We start from the raw sequence: 16509 nt of genomic DNA on the forward strand, positions 1-16509 counted from the left end.
ATGAAAAAAATAAAATAAAAAGCAAAAGCAAAAAAAAAAAAAATTCCTTTCTCACAGTCCTTTTGCCTTGAAGATGGAGTGAACCAGTCAGAACAAACTGCTTAAACTTAAGAGTGGTATAATTAAAATTGATGTTTCTTTCTGATTAATTTATTTGAGAGGCAGAGTGAACAGAGAGGGAGAGACCTTCCGCACTGGCTCGCTCTCCACATGCCTGCAGCAGCTGGGGCTAAAGCTGAAGCCAGGAACTCTGTTTGGTCTCTCACGTAGAAGGCCGGAGCCCAATACTTGAGCCGTTCTTTGCTGGTTGCCAGGGTCATTTACAGGAAGATTATCCATCTTCTCAATATTTTTTTTTCTGTTAATTTGTGCCATTGACCTATTCAGTGTCCTAAGCCAGAAACTTGGGAATCGTGTCCACGTGCTTCGTGAAATTTCAATATAAGCTTCCCAGGCAGATGACTAAATCAGTCTCCAGAATAGTTGTGCTTTCACTCAATCATTACAGTATTTGTGACTCGATAGCAAATGACTTCTTTTCTTGACTGTATTACAAATTTCACATGGTCATCTCGAATAGTTCCTGAGGTGTGTTTCATGACAATTTCACCATCCATGCCAGAAAAGAGAATGTGTCATGACGATATAATAAAGTCAGGCAGATTCTCAAATGAAAGATGCTTGGTAAATGGAAAACACCATTAACATATCTTGTTACTGTCACTAAAATGTGATAATTTTTGTGAATGCACCCTGTTATACTGTGACCTCTGAAACAACAGTGATGTTAGCAAGTAGGAATAAAATGAACCAGACAAGTATCATTTAAGTACAAATACTTGCTGCTGCAGGTTCTAGTGGGGGAAGAATTTAAAACAAGATTCATGTTGATTTCACTGCTACTTGGTTCTGCCTGGTAAAGGTCTAGGGATTGAAGTCATGAGTTAAGAACTCGTTTCTTCCTTTCGTCTCCTCCCTAAAGATTAAGGCTTTCCAAAGTTTCAGGCTGCTTTGTCATCCAGAAGCTATTCTGGTGTCCTGCCCTTCAAGGGGAGAAGGGACATGATGATTCATGTGGGCTGTAGCTCCTCTGTGTTTTCGTAAGGGCGTGTTGTGAATGTGAGTTGTATTTTTAAAAAAATCACTCATGGCTGAGTAAAGCTATAGCATCATGACCATATTCTTAGAGGGGTATCATTTCCCTTGAGAGCCTGCATCTTTTTTTTTTTTTTAAATCTCAGAAATTTGTTTTCTTAATTGGTATTTACTTTCATTTCACTTGAAAGGGAGGGACAGAGGGAGAGATCTATCTACTGGTTCACTCCCAAAGTGCCCGCAACATTCAGGGCTGGCCCAAAACAATGAGCCCAGAACTCAGGCTTAGCCTCCACATGGGCAGCAAGGACCTAAGTATGTGAGTCATCAACTGCTGCCTCCTGCCTCCCAGGTTGTGCCTCACAGGAAGCTGAATTGGAAACTAAGAAGCCAGGACTTGATCCAGCATCCTAGTATGGGATGTGGGCATCCCAAGTACTGATTTAATCCCTGTGCAAACACCTGCCCCAGCCTACCTTTCAGGGCTTCAGCAAGGCAAAGTGTATTTGGTAATCTCTTATTTGCTGCTTAGAAATGTTGGGGATCTCAATCCTTGAGATTGCTCAACTGGATAGGAGTACAAAGATTCCCTTTTGTCCACCACCAAGAAAATGTTCCTAGCAACATAGATAGCCCAATATATATATTGTATAAATTAACAAGAAAGGGTGTTTGTGTCCTTTGAATATGTCAGTATATTTTTGTTGGCTGAAAATTTGAAAACTACAACAAATTAGAAGAAAATATGTATTACCCATAATTTCAACATGAAATAATAACAACCATTTTTAACATTGTAATAGTTTCTTATGCAATCTCTCTCTCTTTCTATATATGTATAGGTATAGATCTATCTATATCTATATATATATTTCTTTTTTTGAAAGATTTACTCAGAGAAGGAGAGACAGAGAGAAAGATCTTTCATTTGCTGGTTCACTCTCCAAGTGGCAGTAATGGTTGGAGTTGCTCTGGTTCGAAACCAGGAGCCTCCCCTGGGTCTCCCATGCAGTTGCATGGTCCCAAGGTTTTGGGCCATCCTCCACTGCTTTCCCAGGCCACAAGCAGGGAGCTGGATGGGAAGTGGGGCAGCTGGGACATGAACCAGCATCTGTATGGGATCCTGGTGCTTGCAAGACAAGGATTTAGCCTCTGTACCTTTGCACCGTACTCCTTCTATTTCCCCTCTAAAGATATGTTGATTTTTACTTAACAGGCAGATTCACAGAGAAAGAAAATGAGACAGGGAGATCTTCACCCACTGATTCTATCTCCAAATGACTGCAGTGGCTGGAACTGAGTCAATCTAAAAATGGGAGCTTTTTCCTTCCAGGTCTCCCATGTCATTGCAGGGACGTAGGACTTGGGCCATCTTTCACTGCTTTCTCAGGTGCATTAACGTCTTCCATGTGCCAGGATCCCATATGAGTGTTGGTTCATGTCCCAGCTGCCCCACTTCCCATCCAGCTGCCTGCCTGTGGTCTGGGAGAGCAGTCAAGGACAGCCCAAAGCCTTGAGACCTTGTGTCTTCATTGGAGACCTGGAAGAAGCTCCTGGCTCCCGGCTCTATGGATCAGCTTAGCTCTGGCCGTTGTGGCCACTTGAGAAGTGGTCAGGGGACAGAAGATCTTTCTTTCCACTTCTCCTCTCTCTAAATCTGACTTTCTAATAAAACCAAATCTTTTTTTTTTTAATTTTTATTGGAAAGGTGGATATACAGAGAGGAGAGACAGAGAGGAAGATCTTCCGTCCGATGGTTCACTCCCCAAGTGAGCGCAACGGCCGATGCTATGCTGATCCGAAGCCAGGAGCCCAGAGCCTCTTCCGGGTCTCCCACACAGGTGCAGGGTCCCAAAGCTTTGGGCCATCCTCGACTGCTTTCCCAGGCCACAGGCAGGGAGCTGGATGGGAAGCGGGGCTGCCGGGATTAGAACCGGTGCCCATATGGGATCCCGGGCGTGCAAGGCGAGGACCTTAACCACTTGCGCCATCGCGCCGGGTCCTAAAACCAAATCTTAAAAAAAAAAAAAAAGGACCTGAATGGTGGAGAGAAAGGGAGTAGGAAACAGTTTTACCTCTGTGTATCTTCTGTATTTTGCACATATATCACCTGTTGAAAAATCGATGAATTCCCTTCATGATATATTCTTTAGGCTCAGAGATTTTCCCCTTCCACTCTTCTCATTCTTCCCCCTGCAACTAATTTTCCCTATATTATTACAATGGTATTGTCCTTCAGCAACAATCACAAGGCAGTCATTCTGCTATTTAAGTGTATCCTGACATTGTAGGTATAGGCAATGGTAGAAGGTCCAATATCCTATTGTCAAGATACATTTAACAGGGCCTGGCACGACAGCGTAATGGTTAAAGTCCTCGCCTTGCACGTGCCAGGATCCCATATGGGCGCCAGTTCTAATCTCGGCAGCCCCGCTTCCCATCCAGCTCCCTGCTTGTGGCCTGGGAAAGCAGTCAAGGACGGCCCAAAGCCTTAGGACCCTGTGCCCATGTGGGAGACCTGGAAGAAGTTCCTGGCTCCTGGCTTTGGATTGGTGCAGCACCAGCCATTGTAGCCACTTGGGGAGTGAATCATTGGACAGAAGATCTTCTCTGTCTCTCCTCTGATCTGACTTTGCAATAAAAATAAATAAATCTTAAAAAAAAAGATACATTTAACAGTTTTATTGGGAGGGGTCTATCTTTTTTTCAGGAGTAGAGATACATCCTGCAATGAATCTTCACTTGTCGTTCTGCTAGTCTCCATTATACAGCTCTTCTAGATGAATGTATGTTATATGTGTTTACCTATATATCCAATGATCTTGTATTTTGTATGAAGGTTGCCTTATATCGAAGGGAACGTATGATTTTGTCCTTTTGCGATTGGCTTATTTCATGAAACGTAATGGTTTCTAGTTAGGAAAAGTGATTAATTTTAAAGAGTATTCTGGGAGGGTGGCCACCACAAATTGTACCACGCACACCTGGGGGCAGCAGGCTTGTGGGGGTCTGGAGGATGGTGCTGGTGGGGTGTATGGGGACCTGGGGGCTCATATCCAGGCAAGTGGAACAAGCTGGGAGTATTTTCCTATGTGCTTGTTCCTGGGTGGAGAGGGGAGAGCCTGGAATAGCATACTGGCTTGGTGTGCTGAATGGCAGGGCTTGGGGAACTTTGAATGGGCCTGGATCTTGGGTGTGTGGAGGGGTAAGGTTCCAGCCCAGCACATGTGCCAGGAACTTAGGACCCTAGTGAGTGGGCAGAGCTCCAGGCCAGCATACCACCCCACCAGAATACTGGGCTTCAGAAGGCTGGGGCTGAGGGACACATGAGTTCCCAGGCACAGGGATTATGGATTTATCAGGGAAAGGGGGTGTATGGGAGGGAGGATCACTGAGAGAGTATGTTGCAGGTGAGGAATGACTTCTGAGGAACTTCCATTGACAAGGCCACTAGACTTACAGGTAAGCAAGGGGGCTAAAACTGAGTGGTTTGGAGGCGCAGGAAGCTGGAGGACCTTTATGGGTCAGACCAATGTAACAGCCCTTATGGAAGACCTGAGCTGGGCTAGTTACATGGATCACTGCTGACCACCACTCATCAGTGCACACTAAAGCTAGGGATGGGGGCTTATGTGGCAGGGCTACATCACAGTACCAGCTAGTCAGAGTCGGAATAGGGGCAGGTAATGTTAGGCTGGGACATGCACATGAGAAAAGCAGGTCTGGGGGCAGGTTTTGTGGGGGATATGTGGGCCCAACCTTGTGGAACTGCAGTTTCTGCTGGTTTGCTTAAGAGCTGGTGGGTAGTGATGGGCTGAGCTAGGCATGATCATGGAACCCCAAGACACTCATTGGTACTGGGTTGGGAACAGACTGGGCTGGTCCAGGCTGCAGCACCTACAGGCACACCTAAGAAGTATAGGATGGGTCAGACCACAGTGTCCACCAGTTCTCACAAAGGCTGGGATAGAGGAGACAGATTGTGCCAGGCAAGGACTTAGCACCGACCTGTGCATATGAGATCTGGGTCTAAGAGTGGGCATGGTAGGGGAACATGGGAAACTCCACTGGTGGAATGTAGATCCTGCTGGTGAGCGTGTGTTTCAGGTTTGGGTGTTGGTCAGCTAGACAAGGTAGCTCCACTTGTGAGCAAATGTGTGGGTTGGTTCTGGGGGTTGGAACTGTATTGAGCAGGGTTGAGACAAACCTTAGCCCACTGGCATGTGAAGGAGCCAGGCTGAAGTGCAGGTCATGCCAGGCTAGGCTATCACACCTGTTTGCATGAGCCAGGAATGGGAGCAGACTGGACAGGGCTAGGCTACAGCACCCACCAGTGAGAGTTGGGACTTGCAGCAGACCAGGACAAACCAGGCTGCAGCATCCAATGGCAAAGGCCAAGATGGGGGATAGACTATGCCGAGCTGGGTCAGAGTAACCACTGCATGCACAAGATTGGTGGCTGAAAACAGCCCTGGTTGGGGAACTAAGGGAATGCCCCAGCTGGATTGTGGCTCCCACTGGTGAGCACCAGAGATTGAATGGAGGCAGCGATCTGGGTTGGACATGACTGCAGTGTCCTTGCATGTGTGTGGCCTGGGTCTGGCGGTGCCAGACTGAGCTTAACTTCAGCACCCACTGGTACTCACAAAAGCCAGGGTCGGGTAGGACAGTCTTGGCCAGGTTTCTGCTCCCAATGAAACATGCAAGAGCTGTGTCTGGGTATGGACCAGGCTTGGCTAGGTTGTAGGACCCAACAGTTAGAACCAGAATGGGTGTGGGCTGGTTGTGCAAGGCCACTGTTTCTTTTTTTTTTTTTTAACTTTTTATTATTATTATCATTTTATGATACAGTTCCATATTCCCTTATCTCCTCCGCACCTAGTTCCTCTATATTATTACTAACATATAGTTCTTCATACTTAGTCATATGTCCATCATTGCGGGCACGGGATAATGGCAGAGTCCAGAAAACTGTTGTCAAGATATAGTAAACAGTTTCATTGTAAGTCCATCTTTGCCTGGAAGCAGAAATGCGTACTACACTGCATTCTCACATCTGGATGTTAGTCTCTATTTCACAGCTACTGTACATCCCCTTAAATGAAAAGTCATGATACAAAATCAACCATAGAAAGAAAAATAGAAATTTACAATGCCATGAAGTTAAATGACATGTTATTAGATATGACAGTCTCCATTACACAGCTACTATACATCCCCTTAAATGAAGAGCCACAAAACAAACTCAACATCAGGGAGAAAAGAGAAATTAACAACACCAAGAAGATAAATAACATGCTATTAAATGACTAATGTGTAGCTGAAGAAATGAAAATCAAGAACCTTCTTGAAGAAAATGATGCCACTGCATGATCTACGCGTCATTGAATGATTTAATCAGAAGAAAGTGTTTTTGAAGAGATGAAACCAACAGAAAACAACAAAACCCATGTGATATAGTTTCCGCTGATCTTTGTTGAAGTGTGTCTGCTACAGACAACAAACAGATGGGTTTTGTTTTTTAATCCAGTCTACTAATCTATGACCTTTGATTGAGCTTAAGCCATTTACATTCAGAGTTGAATACTTATGGGTGGTACTTTGGTCTTGTCATTATAGGAATGGGCTATTCATTGGTTTAGTCTTCTGTTGTCATTTTCCTGGGATGTTCTTCCCATTTGCCTTTGGTTTTGGTAGGTGCTATTCCTCTTCTCTGTCAAGAGAACATCTTGAAGTATCATTTGTAGGGCAGGTTTGGAAGAGGCAAATTCTTTTAACTTTTCTTTACTGTGGAAGAATTTTCTTTCATTTTCAAAGACAAAAGCAAGCTTTGCTGGATATGTTCTCCTAGGCTGACAATTTTTTTCTTTTAGAATCTGGAATATGTCACTCTTCTCTTCTTGTCTGTAGAGTTTCCTGTGAGAGGTCTCCTGTGAGTTTAATTGGCATTCCTTTATATGTCAATTGATTTTTTTCACGTGCATGTTTAAGGATCTTTTCCTTATGTTCAATTGAAGAGAGCTTGATGACGATGTGCCTTGGTGAAGATCACTTTTGATCAAGCCTGTTGGGAGTTCTCTGTCCCTCCTGCGTCTTGTTTCCCAGTTCTTTCTCTAGATTAGGGAAATTTTCCTTCATTATTTCATTAAATGTATTTGTACAACCAGTTTCTCTTTCTGCACCTTCTGGGACTCCCATAACTCTTATATTAGGCCTCTTAATAGTGTCTTTCAATTCTTGAATACTTTTTTTTGGCCTGATCCAGCTCTGCTTCCAGCTTTTTGTTTGCTTCTCTCTTGATTTGATACATTGCTTCCTTAAATTCTTTGAACTCTTGCATCAACTTCTAATTTTTGATCAGAAGCTTTAAAATGAGTTTTCTGAATTCTGTGTCCTCCATATTCTTGATGTATTCCTCAGTTAACTTTGGTCCTGTCATTTTAGCAATGGGTTGTTCATTGGTTTAGTCTTCTGTTGTCATTTTACTGGGATGTTCTTCCCATTTGCCTTTGGTTTTGGTAGGTGCTATTCCTCTTTTCTGTCAAGAGAACATCTTGAAGTATCATTTGTAGGGCAGGTTTGGAAGAGGCAAATTCTTTTAATTTTTCTTTACTCTGGAAGAATTTTCTTTCATTTTCAAAGACAAAAGAAAGCTTTGCTGGATATGTTATCCTAGACCAACAATTTTTTCTTTTAGAATCTGGAATATGTCACTCCATTCTCTTCTTGCCTGTAGAGTTTCCTGTGAGAGATCCCGGTGACTTTAATTGACATTCCTTTGTATTTCAATTGATTTTTTTCACATGCACATTTAAAGGATCCTTTCCTTATGTTCAATTGAAGAGGGCTTGATGATCATGTGTCTTGGGGAAGATCGCTTTTGATCAAGCCAGTTGGGAGTTCTGTACTCCTCCTGGATCTTGTTTCCCAATTCTTTCTCTAGATTAGGGAAATTTTCCTTTATTATTTCATTAAATGCATTTGCAAACTCAGCTTCTCTTTCTGCACCTTCCGGGACTCCCATAACTCTTATATTTGGCCTTTTAATAGCGTCTTTCAATTTGTGAATACTTTTTGTGGCCTGATCCAGCTCTGCTTCCAGCTTTTTGTTTGCTTCCCTCTGATTTCAGGAAATATCTTCCAATTTTGAGATTCTCTCTTCTGCTTGCTTCATTCTATTTTGGAGACTCTCCACTGTACTTGTAATTTGCTTTACTGTGTTCTTAATTTCTGATATATCAGCCTTGATTTGCTTTATTGCTTCCTTAAATTCTTTGAACTCTTGCATGTGCTTCTCATTTTTGATCAGAATCTTTAAAATGAGCCTTATGAATTCCGTGTCCCCCATTTTCTCGATGTCTTCCTCAGTTAACTCTGAGGTTGGCATAGGGTTTTGCTCCTTTGCAGGGGAGTTTTCAGTAATATTCATTGTGCCTTTGTCTCTTCTTTTACTCTTGATCATTGTACTTCTGGTTAGCAGAGTCTTCTCCTTGGGGTAGGTTTCTAAGCTGTGTCACCCACAGGTCTACAATGTGATTTTACTTATTGCAGTTGGTACACAACTTTTTGCTTGTAGCCACTTGTGCCACAACCTCCAGCGAGTTCCAGATCTGAGTTCTTGAGTCAGATTTCTACCATGGTCTCCACAGCCCCAGCTCTTGGCTCACCACTCTCCACCTCCTGTGATACCATGCTGAGGCTGCACCATTGTATATGCAACCTTTCTCCCACTTCTGGTTGGAGCAGGTCCCAGGATTAGAGAGACACCAGGTGTCCTACATAGTTAGGTTGTTGGTGGCGTTGATCTTGCTGGACATTAAATCTGGGTGCCACACGGACCTATTTTGACCAGTACAATGCAACAGTCGGTATTATTTTCCTGCGGGACCAGTGCAATCCATAGGACTCAGTGAGTTCTCGCGAGCTCAGCACATGCACAGTTCACTGTTGTTCCTTGCAGTCCCAAAGCTATTGCCACAGTGCGCAAAATGGCACCTGACATACCACCACTACAGTTTTTGATCTTCTGGCTGTCGGATCTAAGGACTATCTAGACCTGCCCTGGGTGGAACCTGTAGAATGCCATGTTGCTGCAGTTCAGTGAGTCAGAAATGATCTCACTCCCAGCTCAGCGCATGCTCAGTCCTTTCCCTTGCCCTTTCCTCCTTACACAAAATGGTGCCCAATTCAGCTCTAGGGGGCTGACTGGGCTATGAAATCCACCCTGCTCACACACTGCCCGGCTGGAATCTGCTGCTCTGTCTCTGCTCCTGGTCAAACCAAATGGACCAGCAGGATGGACAGTTCTTTGTCTGGGTTCACCTCCCAAGCTCCCAGTGAAAGTCCCTTCCCACCTGGTTGCTGGTGGAGTTCTGGCTGCTGGTGGAGTTCAGATCACCATTAGCTGAATGCCGCTGGAGTATCAGTCACTGTAAAACCACACCGCTGTGCCCACTGCTTTCCAGTGTCTGTCAGTCTCCAGGTACGCCTCTGCTATGTTCTCTCTGCTTCATCCTGATTAAATGTTTTTCCGTCCATTTAAATGTGTTCTTACCTTATTCCACCATCTTAATTCTCTGGGGCCACTGTTCTAATTCAGTGGCCTAAGAACCAACCAATTTACACAAGGCTGCAGTTGGGAGGAGATCTGATAGAGGAGCTGGGGGAACTCCTCTGTTAGGATGCAGTCTACAGGTGAGCACAAGAACCAAGACTTGGAGCAACCCAGGCCAGGCCAGGTTACCATACACATCAGCATACATGTGAGTGAGGTCTGGGAGCAGGCCAGGCTGGGCCTGTTCATAGCACCCACTGGCAGATCTGAGAACTAGGATGGGGTGCAGGACAGGTTGGGTCAGACTGCAACACCAGCCAGTTCACATTAGGGCTAGGACTGGGGGCTGGCTGGGCTGGGCTAGGCTGCAGCACCCACCAGCATGAGCTGGAATTGGGGAAAGATCAGTCTGGGCCAGGCTTTAGCACCAGGCTACAGCACTGCTGGCAAATGTTGTGGCGAAATGGGTCATACCAGACTGTGCCGCTGCAACCAGCAGCACATGTGAGACCTGGTGGGAGCAAAGGGGCATGTGAGTCCAACAAAGTTGCTTCGGCTTCCCCTGTTGGGCCATTGTTCCCAGTGGTGAGTGTGAGAACTGGGATGGGGCAGACCAGACAGGGCAGGACTATAACACCTGTTGGCCTGCGTGTGAACTGGGTTAGAGGAAGAGCAAGGCATGGTTAATCGACTACATCCATTGGTGCATGCATGTGCCAGGGTTAAGTGCAGGCTGGTGGGTCTTTTCACAGCATCGGCCAGCAAGTGATTGGACTGGTCCATAGAACCACCTGGAAAATGCAAGATCTGGAGCTGGAGTGGGCCCAGTAGGGAAACTATGGGCACCTCTGTAATGGGTTACAGCTCCCACTGGTGAGCTACAACTCCCACTGGTGAGCCTGAGAACCAGGGCTAGGGGCAGGCCTGGTTAGACAGGTAGTGGCACCTGTTGGCATGAGTGTGAGCTGGGTAGTGGGGTTGGTTGGTTTGAGCTAGACTTCAGCGTCCATTGATGTCTGTGAGAGCAGAATGTGTTGTGGACAGACTAAATCAGTCTGCTGCACATACTGGCAAGCATAGAAACCAAGGCTGGAGGGCAGGCCTAGTGGGGGTTATTGGGAATCACTCTGACTAAGCTGTAGTTCCCTCTGGTATACAAGAGGGTCAAAAGTGTTGTGGGCAGGTTGAGCTATGCCACATCATCCATTGGTTTATGTAAGAGATGGGACTGGAGACAGAACCAACCCAGCAAGTGCAACTGCCAGTGGGTATGTAGGCTGATGTGGGTGACGGACTGAGCTGGACCTTTTACTGACAAGCACACACAAGGATCAGGCCTGGAGTCACTTCAGACAAAATTTTTTTGGAAATTCCTCCAGCTGAACTGTTGGACTCAGAACTTCAACCATGGGGAGAATCACAGGATCTGTGTGGTCGATCATGGAGTGCATGTGTCAGAACTGGGCTTCCTCAGTGGCTTAGACAGATCAGTGGGCTGCATATTTAGATGCACATAGAGGATTTGCCAGTCCATTGGGACCTGCAGAGGATATTTGGCACAATAGCAGAGTAAGGAGACGGAACAAATTGGTCAACTATCCCAGCCAAACTCTGACAGCAAATATCTGGGTGAATAAACACTCTCAGGTAGACTGTGAGCCAATGGACCTTGGAAGGGTTTCCTCATCCACAGATGGCAAGATTGACAGCATTTCAGAACTACCGAACCATTTGAGCAAAACCCTTGGAGCATGCTCTACCCCAGGGACCCTGGGATGACATTGGGTGGCTGTTCCCCATCCCCAGCTTCTAATATGGTTGGGAGTTAGGGTGTAGTTTCTCCCATTATCTCCCCCCCCCTTCTCCCAGATATGGAAAGAAGAAAAGAAAAATTAGAAGTAGTCTCACCCACTTCCCCTAATCCTCAGCGATAATCCCCCTAATCAACTATGGAAACATCAAAAATAAAAAATAAAATAAAATAAATGGATATTTTCAGGGCCAAAGAATATTCTTGCTATGCAGTAGAATAGCAAGTTAATTTTCAGCCTGTGGTGCCAGCATCTCATATGGGTGCTGGTTTAAGTTTTAGATCCAGCTCTGATCCAGCTCCTTGTTTATGGCCTGAAAAAGCAGAGGATGATGGCTGAAGTCCTTGGGGCCTATGTACCCACAAGAGACCCAGAAGAAGTGCCTCACTTCAGATGGGCTCAGCTCTGGCCTTTGTAACCATCCGGGGAGTGAACCAGCAAATGGAAGATTCTCTCTTTCTCCTCCATGTAACTGCCTTTCAAATAAAAATAAATAGTTCTGAGCAGCCTATTGGCTGCTGGCAGGTTTCAGGCCAGCTTTGTCTCCATGCTCAGAGCCCTGATTCCAGCCACTGTGAACATACGGTGAGCTGTCTGTCCCCAGGCCTGCCCAAGCTACAGAGGCTGCTCCCTTCCTGGTGAGTAGACTGTGGGGGGAAATCTGAAGAATAGGGCGGGCCCGGGCCCCACCTGCTGCCAACATTCCGCAGTGGATGGGATTGGGAGGGGGCGACCTTGGGGTCTGGGTGGTAAAACTTCCAGCAGTCTGTTGGCTGCTGGCAAATTCTAGGACAGGTTCGTCTCCATGCTCAGAGCCCTGATTCCAGCCACTGTGAACATACGGTGAGCTGTCTGTCCCCAGGCCTGCCCAAGCTGCAGAGGCTGCTGCCTTCCTGGTGAGTAGACTGAGAGGGGAAATCCAGTGAACAGGATGGACTTGGGCCCCACCCACCGTCAACATCACACATTGGATGGGATTGGGAGGGGGTGACCCTGGGGTCTGGGTGGTAAAACTTCCAGCAGCCTATTGGCTGCTGGCAAATTCCAGGACAGGTTAGTCTCCATGCTCGGAGCCCTGATTCCAGCCACTGGGAACAAGCAGTGAGTTGTCCCCAGGCCTGCCCAAGCTGCAGAGGCTGCTGCCTTCCTGGTGAGTAGACTGAGAGGGGAAATCTGGAGAATAGGGCAGGCTCCACCCGCTGCCAACATCATGCAGTGGGTAGGATTGGGAAGGGGCGACCATGGGGTCTGGGTGGTAAAACTTCCAGCAGCCTGTTGGCTGCTGGCAAATTCCAGGCCAAATTAGTCTCCATGCTCAGAGCTCAGATTCCAGCCACCATGAACATGCAGTGAGCTGTTTCTGGGCGGCCAGTGCGCCATTTGGTCCAGGCTCTGCCTGTTGCTTCCTTGCAGCGAGCTCTGGGATTTTGAGGCTATGAATTGCTGCTTAGGTACCTCCATGTTGATCCCACTGTGCTTCTGGATTGCGAATCAATGCTGAGAAGTTCCAGTGACAGAGTAACTTTTCCTTTGAAGATGAGCAAGGATACTGAGACCTGGTAGTTTGAAGGAGAGGGACCAGATGATCTTTATGGATCAAACTAATATACCAGCCTCCTTTGAGTCCTGTATAGAACTTGTTATCATTGAACAATGCTGACCGCCATACACCAGTCCATGTAAAAGTAAGGCTGGGGCCTTGTGTAGCAGGACCATATCCTAGTACCTGACACAATGATGGATCAGGAGACGGGTCACGTTAGGCAGGACCATGATATTAACTAGCATACGAGAGAACCATTTGCTGGGATTTATTCTGTGGTAGATGTATGGGCCAAACCCTGTGGAAATACTAGTCCCAATGATTAGCTCAAAAGTTGGGGTGGTAATGGACTAAGTTAGGTGTGACGAAGGAGCCTGCCATCACTCATGGGTAAAGGAATCGACAGCAGTCTGGACTGGTCAAGGTAACAGCACCCAAATGCGCATCCTAAATAGGGTGTGGGGTGGGCCTGACTGTAGCATGCACCAGCTCATACAAGGCCAAATGGAAGGCCAGACTATGCTGGACACTACCGTAACACCCACTGGCATGTATGAGAACTTGGTCTGAAAGTGGGTCAAGTGGAGGAACTTGGGAAACTCCCGTAATGGTTCATAGCTCCCACTGGTGAAGACATGGTCCAGACCTGGGGGTCAGAATAGCTGGGCAGAGTAGCTCCACTGGCTGGCTAATGTGTGGGTTGGTAATGGAATGGGATGGACTGCGCAAGGCTGAGCAAACCTTAGCTTACAAGCAAAAATAGAAATCAGGATGGAACACAGGTCATGCCAAGCTAGGCTGTTTTTTTTGTTGTTTGTTTTTGTTTTGTTTTTGACAATCTTTACATAGTTAATTAGGGCACAAACGTTCAAGGGCTACAGGAAAGTGGGTAAGACTATTATTTCCACATTGCTTTTTTTCCTGTATCTGGTGTAAAGGGGGAGATAAAGGGAGAAGCCCCACCCAGTCTCCCACCCATCCCAGGTCCCTGATGTGGGGCATGCTCCGAGGGTCTTGTGCAAGCGGTTTTGATAGTTCAACAGGTATGAATTGCTGCCAACCTCGCCATTCCAAGCACAATGAGGTCGCTGCAGAATCTACTGATTGACATAGTTCACCCTAGAGTCTCCGTTTGCCCAGTTTTTCACTGCCAACCCATGGCTGAGGTAGTTGATTTATTCTGTCCTCTGTTCTCTGTTGTGGTGCCAGGTATCCTCTGCAGGTTTCAATGGACTGCCATATCCTCCATGTGCACCTGATTTTACTCTCCACTGCTCCATCTGATCCTCTGAGGAGGCTCGGCTCTGGCACTTGCACTCCATAGCAGACAGTGGGTTCTATGTCCAGCAGTTCAATTGGGGAGATCCCCAAAGAATCTTTGTCTGAGGTATTCCCAGACCAATTCTTGTGTGTATTTTCAAATACAGGGCCTGGTCCAGTCTATCGCCCCAATCAACTGGTGGTTACAATTGCTGGGTTGGTTCTGTTTCCAGCCCTGTCCTCCAATGGAAATAATGGGTATTGCAGTCCAGCCTGATTCTGCCCAGCACACACTCGGCCCTCCGAGCTAGGCTCTTATACCTACTGGTCTGCATAAGTCAGGGACCCTAGGCCACAGCACCTAAGGCAAAGGACAAGACAGGTGAGGGGCTATGCCAATCTGAGTCAGAGCAACCACTGGCATGCGTGCAATCTATAGCTGTGAACAGGCCTGGTTGGGAAGCTAAGGGGACAACCTAGCAGGGTTGGGGTTTCCACCAAGGAGTGCAGGGGTTGGAGTGGAGGCTGTGTTCTGATCTGGATATGGCTCTAGTCTCTCTTGGCACAAGTGTGGACTAGGACTGGATGCACCAAGCAGACTAGACTCCAGCACCTCAGGTGCTCTGGAGGACCTGGATGGATGTGGGATGGGTTAGGCTAAGTCTCTGCCCCTACCGAGCCATGTGTGAGCTGTGTTTGGGTGTGAACGAACCTTGGCTGGGCTGAAACATCCAAAAGTAAGAACCAGATTGGGGGTCCGGCACGATAGTGTAGTGGTTAAGGTCCTTGCCTTGAATGTGCTGGGATCCCATATGGGTGCCGGTTCTAATCCTGGCAGCCCTGCTTCCCATCCAACTCCCTGCTTGTGGCCTGGGAAAGTAATCGAGGATGGCCCAAAGCACTGGGACCCTGCACCCGTGTAGGATACCCAGAAGAGGAAAGAAGTACCTGGCTCCTGGCTTTGGATCGGCGCAACACTGGCCATTGCGGAGAACAGAGAACAGAGGACAGAACAAATCAACTACCCCAGCCATGGGTTGGCAGTGAAAAACTGGGCAAACGGAGACTCTAGGGTGAACTATGTCAATCAGTAGATTCTGCAGCGACCTCATTGTGCTTGGAATGGCGAGATTGGCAGCAATTCATACCTGTTGAACTATCAAAACCGCTTGCACAAGACCCTCGGAGCATGCCCCACATCAGGGACCTGGGATGGGTGGGAGACTGGGTGGGGCTTCTCCCTTTATCTCCCCCTTTACACCAGATACAGGAAAAAAGCAATGTGGAAATAATAGTCTTACCCACTTTCCTGTAGCCCTTGAACGTTTGTGCCCTAATTAACTATGTAAAGATTGTCAAAAATAAAGAAAAAAATGGAAAAAAATAAGTAAATCTTTTTTTATTTTTGAATGTTCCCTATCGGGTAAACATGTGTCTATGCTCCTTTGGTTACTGCTGAGAACCCTTGTTAAGGAAAAGGAAGTTATTCTCTCTCTCTGTCTTTTTTTTTTCTTTGAATGTCTGCACTAGTAGAGTTGATCCAGAATGGTAGTGATTTGCTCCCTTTGTGTGTTTCCTCCCCAGGTGTGTTGCCACCAGACTGATTACTGGCAGTTTGTGAAAGATATCCGGTGGCTCAGTCCGCACTCAGCCCTCCACGTAGAGCAGGTAAGAGCTGTGGAAGATCTGGTATGCTAGTGATGTAGCTACAAGCCTTCGTTGTCTGATGTTCTGTCTGGAGAGGTTCCTGGGCTGGAAGGATAGGAATGTGTTCATTAAGGACAAGTATCCCTGTAGCACTGACTTGGAGGGGAAAAGTCATTTGCTTATGAAAAGCAAGCCCCCAAACCTTATAAACCCATTAATCCAGGCCACTTTCCTCTGGTACAAGGATAAAATTTTTCAGATTCCTGGAACAAATGGCAGGGGACTCCCTAAATTTGCAGAGAAGTGAGACTGATGTGTTGATAACCATTGACGAAGACAGAATAATTTTTAGAAAGGAAAGTGACATTTCTGGAGGCTGATGTTCCTAACTGCTTTGTCTACTGTTATAACACTCTCTTCTGTTTCCTTCAGTTCATAGTATCTTCAAATTTCAAAGAAACTGTACTCAAGAAAGTTAGGTGATTTGGGCAAGATTATATTGCTAGTTCCAGAATAGTCACCTTTAGTTGTATGTATGTATTTAACTCTTTATTGTGGAAAATTTCAGACATATAAAATCAGCAAAATAAATCCCCCAT

General features: G+C 46.4%; 1 protein-coding gene across 1 annotated transcript in view; it reads left to right on the forward strand.

Moving 5' to 3' along the window:
• Positions 1-16509, forward strand: part of LOC121171168 (run domain Beclin-1-interacting and cysteine-rich domain-containing protein) — a 63034-nt gene that overhangs the window by 18095 nt on the left and 28430 nt on the right. The window contains exon 3 of the mRNA XM_041002700.1: positions 15848-15931. Coding sequence (XP_040858634.1) covers positions 15848-15931 — 84 coding nt within the window. The remainder of the gene's footprint in view (positions 1-15847; positions 15932-16509) is intronic.

Source organism: Ochotona curzoniae, unplaced genomic scaffold (assembly GCF_017591425.1).
Source record: "Ochotona curzoniae isolate NIBS_2020 unplaced genomic scaffold, NIBS_Ocur_1.0 scaffold_2587, whole genome shotgun sequence".
Taxonomy (NCBI): domain Eukaryota; kingdom Metazoa; phylum Chordata; class Mammalia; order Lagomorpha; family Ochotonidae; genus Ochotona; species Ochotona curzoniae.